General features: G+C 41.3%; 1 protein-coding gene across 1 annotated transcript in view; it reads right to left on the reverse strand.

The window, feature by feature from the left end:
• Positions 1-5,139: 5,139 nt before the first annotated feature.
• Positions 5,140-9,699, reverse strand: part of F13A1 (coagulation factor XIII A chain) — a 129,366-nt gene continuing 124,806 nt past the window's right edge. Inside the window, exon 15 of the mRNA XM_019522181.1 lies at positions 5,140-7,761. Within this exon, the coding sequence (XP_019377726.1) occupies positions 7,608-7,761 (154 nt within the window). The 3' untranslated portion in view covers positions 5,140-7,607. The remainder of the gene's footprint in view (positions 7,762-9,699) is intronic.

The raw sequence follows: 9,699 nt of genomic DNA on the forward strand, positions 1-9,699 counted from the left end.
TTACCAGGGGGTACTAGCAGGGAGGGATAATCACCCAGGCAGGGTCGTTTGACCCCAGTACTCTTTCCTGCCCATGGCACGGTGTTGGACTTGACAATCTGCTTAGGTCCCTTCCGACCCTACCAACTATGAAACTATGAAACTAAAGCTCATTCAACAACGTTTAGTTAAAGTGCCCCCGTGGCCATTTTGTACTGTGTGGGGCTTAATACACATGATGGTGAGGCAACGCTGGAGCTAGAACGTGGAGCAGACTTGATTAATTGAGTCTGCTCCAACACATTCTAATTAGAACATCAATGAGCATGTCTATAGGCTGCTTTGAAAACTACATTCTATTACAGGTTTGGGCCTATGAACAGCAGTTTCCCTAAAAGTGAGTATCTTAGAACAATAAACTTATTTTAAGTAGCAGATCTTAATAGAAACCTATAAAGCTTTTACAATATTTATTTTTACTCTTCCTTAGTTATATGACCCACAGTGTGAAAATACCTTGTTTATGATAGCTTTTTCCATATGATAAACATCAGATTTTCCCCATGGCTGGGATGGAATAATATGCTGTTTTAGTATGACACTTTTAAACTATACAGCATCTCGGAATGCAAAGGCATTTTTTCCTTTGCACTTTGCACTGATGCACCAGCTGCACTGATGATGTCAGCACATATTTGTGAGTACTGTTTATTAGTAAAAAGCTCTTCCATGGCAGGCAGATAGAGCACAAGATATTGTTTTATAATAATACAGAAATTGTGGCTATTGCTTGTTTACATTGATGGAAGAGAAGATTTTTATAAGAACTAACTGCCGTATGGTACCACTGATCACTCTGGTAACTATGCACAATTCCCCACTCTAAATATTAATGTTATGATGCAACCCTTGATGTTTAGATTGAGGGAACTTTCAACATCACATTAATGATAGTTACAGAATTAGCTCAAGAAGTCTGCTTTAAAATGGCAATTAAAAAACAAACCCACCAACCTTGCTAGTGTTTTAAACAACTGTGGGATAGACTTTCCTAGTTATGAATGGGACTTTGACCTGGGTGCTGGTCTATGGTATTTTATGAGACAAAGGGGTGCTTCCCTGTGTTAATTGCCTCAGGGTCCACTCTTACCCTGTAGCTGAAAATACAAAGGGCTGGGCAGTAAGCCCAGGATGAGCTCACAGATGCACTGCTGTCAGCATCTACCTAGATCAGTGATTTTCAGATCCCTGGGGGTCAGCAAACTATGTCTAAGGGGGCTGCAAAAGATGACTATGATCAATCAAAAGTATGTGGATATCCACACCTACACTTACAATTCAAAGGGGTCTGGCACCTCCATTCAAAATATTTTAGGGATCCACAAATGAAAAAAGCTTGAAAACCACTGCTGTAGATAGTTTAAAACTAGCTTAGGTATGTCTACAAGACAGGAGTCACTGCAGCATAGACTCTCAAAGGAACCAGTCTGCCAGACAAATTGGGTGCATTTGCATGTCACCGTATGGCATAACTGTACAGGCAGTTACTGTGCCACGCACACGGCACCCACTTAGATTTCACTGCTACATCGCCATAGCGGTGCACTATACCCAGGGAGCGTGCCACTACAGTGACATAGCTGGTGATCACATGTAGACACACATAATCATTACATCACCATAGTGTACCGTATGGTGACATAATGTGTTGCTACGTCACCACATGGTGACGTGTAGACGCACCCAGCAAGTGGAGAACAAACACTCCAAAAAAGCAGTAACAAAAGGATTAATTTCCCCCTCGTCCTCACCTGGGGCTGGTTATTTAAGACCACCGTGGCTTGCAGGGTTGGCCTATTCTGGTCTCTTCCTACTTAGCATTCCAAGATGTTCTGTTACTCAACTTCCTCAACCCCAGTTCATCTCCTCTGTTTCTTCCAGCTTTTGTTGCTCTAGTTCCATCCTCAGTTTCTCCATCCAAACTCCTTTCTTTCAAGCATCAGATCTTCTGCTCCAGCTCTGGATTAGGGGAAGTCGGTCACAATCAACCTCAATTGCTGTTCTGACTGCCTCGATGGTCAACAATGATGTTTTGCTTGGGCACTCTCCCTTCCTCTGCTGGTGAAGTGGGCTGCCATTCTAGAGATTACTCTGGAACTAATCTGATCAGTCTTCTTAAATAGGCCACTCAGCTGTGCCATTGCTTGGTTACCTTACTGAAGGTTAACCTCTTTCCTGGCACAGCATTGCAATCCTCTCCTTAGAGAGCTGAGTTTACAGATTCCTCTTCCACAGTCTTTGGCTAGGCTCGTTGCTACAGCCGCAATTACTGTTTCAAATGAAGCAGGATCATACTCAAGACCTCACTATTGCCATCACCTGCCTTCAATTATATGGGATCCCTACCTGTCCCTCCACCCTCCACACGCTCACACAAGCAGGACCCAGCCCCCTCTGTCACGGTAAGGCCTTCTCATATTTACATGAAAAGCTCATTGATGTGAGAGTGATTTGACACTTCGGCCAAATAGTTCATATCATTCAACTACTTTGGCCCAGGCAGCTGGGGGCTTGTTGTTCTGGTTTTTTCTCCAGAAGAATGAGTGCCAGAATCTGGACACCTATACTCGGGGGAATAGTGCAGTCATATAGTGCAGTCATATTATACCTTGTTTCCCTTGGCTAGATTTTTCCCTGGATAAACCCTGAGCTCCAGACATCTCTTCCTAAAGGACAGCAAGTGTTCTAATACTGATTCTCTCTCAGAAGAGGCCTTCCCTTCCCAGACCTCTGCAAGATATGGACAGATGTGGACCTCCTTTAATCTATCCAAAATACACTGCTATTAGGAGAACTTTTCTCTCCCACCATTTGGGCTACATTCTCCAAATTCTTCTACTCTACTGGGCACTGTTGAGGCCTTACCTTGAGAACTGTATCAAGTTTTAGGCCCCACACTTCAAGAAGGATATGGACAGGTTGAAAAGAGTCCATTGGAAAGCAACAAGAAGGCTTAGTGGCCTGGGAAGCATGACTTGTGAGGAAAACCTGAAAAAAACTAGGTTTATTTAATCTGGAAAAGAGAAAACTGAGGAGGGATTTGATAACAGTCTTCAAATACCTGAAGGGTAATTATAGAGAGTATAGAGATGAGCTATTCTCTGTGGTCATAAAGCCACAGCACAGGACATTTAGGTTAGAGATTAGGAGGGACTTTCTGACAATGAGGATGATCAAGCATTGGAACAGACTACCTAGAAAAATTGTGGCATCTCCATCCCTGGGTATTCAAGAGCAAGCTGGACAGACCTTTGGCTGTGGCGATTTAGTCATGGATGATTCTGCTTTGAGCAGGGGTCTGGACTAAATGATGACATGTGGTCCCTTCTTGTCCTACCTTCCTATGATCCTACTTCATAGCATTGAGCATTGGATCCTCTTCTAAATTTGGCTCAATCTTCTCAGTTCCACCTTTAATGATCTATGCAATGGCATCTGGCCTACAGGCTGGACCCCTATTTCTCCCAGGCATGGTTGTGCTTCATATATTCTGTCCAGTATCCCCTCAATTGCTCCTTTTGCTTCATCTGCCTAATACTGCAAATAACTCTGTGCTGGCCTTTATGCCAACTTCTAGATTCACTCTAGGCTTTCTTTTTCCTCATTCAAGCTACTTAGAAACCCCAGCCTGTTCTACAAGGCACCAGACATTATCAGGCAACTGCACAGTTGGCTGTACATCTCATTTGTCCTTTGCTTTGCTGAGCCTTCACAGTGTGAACACACTGAGGCAGGGAGTTTGTTTTTGACACGTGGATCTTTGTTAGAGACAGTGGGGGGAGGGAAGGGGCAACTTAAAGTTTGAACCTAGGGTTTTAGGCCAATTCATTAGAAAGTTCTTTGCTATCCAGTTCAGAGTTGGATCCAGATTTCTCAACATTCAGAGATGGTGAGTTTGAGGTTCAGGGCTTGGACGCATCTCTCAGGTTGTATTATTGTAATGTGCTGTATCTCTCTTTAGTGCTATATAGGAAAGATTGTGTTTGTTTGTATAATAGCCATGGTTGTGTAGTGACTGCACCCCTGAATGCTGCCTCAAAGTTTTGGAAAATAAATTATCCATGACCACACCGAAATGTCTAAAGAAACAGATTCACACAATATTTCTGTTGCAGGATGTGTTTTTTTGATGGATGGAAGACATTCGTTCAGCAACCCACCCCCCCATCCCAGTGCATTAGTTCCTCCCTGCCATTCAGGTCATCTTTTAAGATGATAGAAGACGGGGAAGTATGGATGGCTGGTTGAACACAGAATGACAATTTCTGTGTAGTGCTGACACCTCCACAGTCTTGCTTCAGTTGCACATAATGGTCACAGCATAGTTTTTTGGGGGGGAAAGAAAATACGGTATAACATATATAACAGAGGCTGAATCTTGACACCTTCATCAAGTTTTTACTCACTCCTTACTTGGATCAAATGCACTGAAGAAAGCTCAGATCCTGGGTACCTGCTCATGTTTTTGTCAAACCACCTTAACAACGAGTGGGCAAATCTCTGTACCAAGTGGGAGGCATTGGATCTAATGGTTATACCAGGCTTACTGTTCTCAGGTTGTGTTCATGGTTTTTCCACAGTGTAATCACATAACTTTCTTTTGCCCCAGTTTCCCCGCAAGGGAATTGGACAGAAGAACACTTATGTATGTCACAGGGATGTTGCAAACCTTAATGAATGCTCTTGGAGCAGCACTCCAAGATAGTAAGGAAAAAGGAGTTGCAACATCAGTGAAGATTTCTTACAAGACTATTGGTCATTTAATGGGTTTCTGACACATTAGAACAATTACCATGGGAGTCTCTGGATTCCCTCTGCTATCACTGTGATGTGTGCTGAAAACCTTGACAGCTTTATTGGATAAATGCAGTAAGTATCTGGTTGCCAAAGCACTGGCTATAATAGACTAACTGAGAAATAGCTTAATGTATGGAATGTTTTCTTTTTTTCCCTGGTATCGGAGAGTGATTCCTTATTGATGTGGTTCTTATGTAGCCTTTCTATTTCTTAAATTGCGCTTCCCCTTTAGAAATGCAAGAAACAGTGCACTATTGCTGAACTGCAGAAGATAGGATTGTTCAAAATAAAAAAACAGAGAACTTGAGCTTTATAGCATAGCCAGATTTGCTTTATTATAAATTTCTATTACACTCTAGTTGTTAATAACATATATTAGAAAGCCGGTGTATACTCAATAGCAAAGCTGATGTTTCATTCGATATTGTGGAGGCTAGCAGGACCATGTGGTCACTTAAAATTGGTTATAATACAATTAAGGCACTCTGCTAGATGTCAGGCACATACACATGGGACTTGAATGCCTAGGCAAGGGCCAGCTTCATATGTGCTCATGTAAATCGTGCTAGTGAAATATGCATGTGCACATGTTTGTACTGAAGCCCATAGGCTAGTAGGTATTCTTAGGTTTGAAGCTACTTATTCTCTGCGTGAAAATGCCCACAGGCACAGATAGGGGTGCTCTTTCTCTACACAATGCTTATTGGTGGAGTAGCCAAGGTACAGATTTTGATACTAAAAGTTATGTGCCCCTGTCAATCTCCCTTGAATATGACCTCTATTACTAAGAGAACTTCTGGGCTTACTTCTTACTTCTTTAAGAGAAGCTATTCTTAATTGAATACACGTTGTGGGGCTGGGGAGTAAAAGGGATCATGTGGAAAGAAGGGGAGCTAACGGAAGTACTAAATGACAGCACAGTAACAACAGCACCATAGGAGCAAGTGTAGACACACCCAAGGTGACTGTAATTCTGTATTATTTAATAACTATGTGATTTACACCTACTTTCTTTTCACTTATTTTAAATGATTAAGTATCCCACACATGCAGTTTGTTAACGTGGGTGACATCCTTTTCATGCAGTAGATCTGTGCAGTGCAGCAAATGGAGATTTTACTGCAGGTACAAAATAATTTCCAAGCTATCTCCACACGTGTGTGTACACTTGGCTTGTACGGAAAAGACTGTAAAATATTTCAATAGAAAACAGGACTCATATGAATTTGGGGGATGAAAAAAAAAGAAGAAAAGAATATGACTCTTAAAAACTGCAGACACTCTCACTCCCTGAAAACTTGAACTCTGAATGTAACTGAACTTTCAGACCTGTCAGAGTCTGTGTTGTATCTGTCTGGCAGCACTGTCACTCTAAGATGTCATGAGTAAGACATGTCAATATGACTGAAGGCCACTCAGTAGCAGAGAATGCACCAACAGGGGCTTCCTTTTGGCTAAGAATTGGAGGACACGGAAGCAGTTTCAGGAGGAAGAGGAACACTGAATAAGGAATCAATAAAGAAAGTGTCAGGAATACTTTTGGGTAGGAGTGATCTGAAAAGAAAAACATGAAGCCCGAGGTCCTTCCTTATGCAAGTAGAACAGATAGGAGAACAGATTTGAGCTTGTGGAGTTTCCAGCTTCTCCTTCTCTTCTGGGATGTGTTTATATGCCCTGCTCCCTAGGAAAAGTTGGCATTCTACCCCCTTAATCTGTGAATACCCAAAAATCTGGGCCCTACTTTGTGATGGGGGAGAGGAAGTCATCCAATAGCAAGGTCATTTGTACTGTGTTGCCCAACCCCACTGGCTCTGACTGTGCTTGAAAAACACAGGTCCTGTAGAAACAGTGCTTCAAATGGCTTTCCTGTGATCATGTCTTCCTGAAAGAGAGTCTCACAGCATGGAGGGGGCAAATGAACTTGAAGGTAGCTTCCTTTGTTGGCTCAGAAGGGGAGAACAAATGAAAAAAATTGCCAGTCTGCGGTCTGCTCATCCCCTCTTGTCCCTTGTCCCCTCTTATTTCCACCTCTGCAGAGCCTGAGCTCTGTGGTGGGGAATGAAACTCCTTCTAGAGTCAGTGGCCATCTTCAACACTCAAGTAGAAGGAAGAATGAGCTCTTCTTCAAGATGGAAAAGAGAAAGTGAGAGAGAGACCAGAGGAGAGAGTCTATGGTCAAAAGAACAAAACTTTTAGTGTAATGAGTATTGGGCCAAGAAATGGAAGTGGGAAGAGGGATGGGGAGGAATGGGAGGAAATGATGGTAGCAGTGCTGTAGGGGAACAGAACTGAGCAGCTCTGTGACCAAAGTGAGCTGCTCTGTGAATCTGAAAACTAAGACTCTAAGATAAGGCAATGCCTTTAGTTAAAAATACCTGTTTTTATTGCAGTCAGAGTAGTCTATCATAAGAATTTATAACGTGTTTTTTATTCTGAGAAATATCAGACTTTAATTAAAACTGAAGTTCAGAGTGCTTTGGTGGATGGAACATTTTAGAAATCATCCCAGCACTAATGCAAAGGGCCATAACTATAAGTGAACTGTATAAGTCATATGGCATGGAATTGCCTTTAACTAGTTTTATCTAAGCTAGAACCATTCACAAGCCTATAAATGCTTCCCCAGTTTTCCCTGGTGTTTTCAATTACATTTTTCATTGCAACTTATTGAGAGTTTGGACAATAAAAATAGCTGAAAATATATTTCTGCCTCTTTTTTTATAATGAAACTTTGAAAGTGATAAATGAAAAGAATGAAGAAGAAATCTTGTTCACACAGCTAGTTTCTTTTGAATCTCTACATCCAGCTCACCATAGACGTGCCGCAGAGTATCACAAGTCAGGCTTGCAATCAGCTTTCGAAGTCCAGCTCGCCTGGGGATACATTTTTCTTCCCAGGTCAAGGTAGAATTCTCTGGAATTTCCCTGCAGTTATAAAGGAAAGCATAAAATTTTGATTGATAGATGCAAATCCTCAGACTGACACAGAGGCAGAAAAGTTAAGAGATCGAGAGAAACAATCTATCTAGATATTTCATGCTGTACCTACGTAAGTGTTCTATAGATCATTCGTTCCATTGCAAAATTGTTCCCAATAGTACCCTTTCTAATATTTTCCCCCCATTCCAGCTTTAAATTTCCAAAATAACAGGATTTCCCTCTCACTTCCTGACTATTCCTCAGTCTGTTAGGTCTCACTCAGGAAGTTCTTGATATTCAGCTTATATTTGTTTAAAATATAAGTCTGTTGTTATTATATTTCATAGAGTACTAGTGGCCTTTAATTCTTATCCTTTTTTGATGGGCCAAATTTCCAGGGGTTAAAGTTGACTTCAACTTTATTGAAGTCAATGAGACCACGCTCATGTGCAAAAGAAAGTTTGGATCATTACTTCACTGTTAATCCATGAAAATATCACATTCAAAATTATAGATATATTGTATTATTCTTTTAATTTAACCCTCATCTGTTCTCATGAAACCATAACCATTGTTGTTCTCATGGAGTAACTTGTTACCCCACAATTTGACGGTGTTGGTCTCATGGGATAACTGGCTACCCCACCCACATGAACAAAATGGAACCAATGATAACAGTATAAATGTACCAAAAACTATTTATTAAACATACAGATTGTTTGAAAGAATATTTATGATGATTTGAACCCAAAATATTATTTAACAAGAGCTATGAACAAAATTTAAACTGTTTTTAGAGTTTCAAAACATGAACGAACAATTTGCTAAGTCTGCAGTTCACTCTGTTTTCAAACTAACAATTGCTTCTAAAAACATTCCTAACTTTTAACTAAATATTGCATTCCTCACAGTGATGCACTGTGCTGCACACAAGCAAATCGCTTACAATCTTCGCATCATTTCCGGGTTTTGCAGACAAAAAACACAACATCCACTCATGCTTGCAGAAGGTTCGATTGCAGTGCGTTGAGGCAATTTGCAATTTAGGGCAGTCATATCAGACTTGATGGACTTAGACAGATTACGTGTATCCATATTCTTCATTTTATTTGTCCATCAATTAGCTGTTCTCCAAGCTCCTGCAAAACAAAGTGCTGTCCTCTTAAATTTGATCTTTGCTTCCAGTTTGTGTTGTGGCCTAGCCAAATGATAAGGCTGGCAATGGCAGCCACATCCAGCATATTGAAAAAGTGTCACTGGCCACCTGTTGATTTTCCATCTGCAGGTGGTCATGCGGACTAAGTGGTTAAGGTTATCTACTCCATCCTTGTTTTTATTGTTGTCATGGATCATATTTAGCTTTCTTTGCTTTCCATCAACTGACGGGTCATGGTGCATGCTTGACAGCAACAGCACAACTTTGGACTTCTTTGGAACATAGGAAACTAGGGTGAGTTCCCCATCAAAAGCAAAAATGAATGGAAACGTTTCCCTTCTTTGATTTGCTTGCATTTTGTTTGGGATATCAGCCTTGTTTTTCCAAACTGTACCCACATAGGGCAAGTCCCGCCGTAGCAGTCTTTCTGCTAAGTCAGTACTTGTGAAGAAATTGTCAGCCACAATATTACTTCCTGTATTGTATCATGGATGAACCAGTTTTTCAATGACCTAGGTACCAAGATTACCCTGGTGTGGAGCTTCTGGTTGCTTGCCCAGGTAGATATCTCCAAACAGGGGGAATGATGTTGCTGTATCACAGCACCATCAAATTTTCAAGCCATATTTGGCAGGCTTGCTGGGCATACACTGTCTGAAGGGACAGTGACCCCTGAATGCAATGAGCTGCTCATCAACCATCAGGTGTATTCCTGGAATACACCATTTCTTGAGCTGCTTCACAAATTGTGTCCAAATATCTCTGAAGGTAGCAAGCTTGTCCACAGC

This window comes from Gavialis gangeticus, unplaced genomic scaffold (genome assembly GCF_001723915.1).
Source record: "Gavialis gangeticus isolate Ggan-Ray unplaced genomic scaffold, GavGan_comp1, whole genome shotgun sequence".
Lineage (NCBI taxonomy): Eukaryota > Metazoa > Chordata > Crocodylia > Gavialidae > Gavialis > Gavialis gangeticus.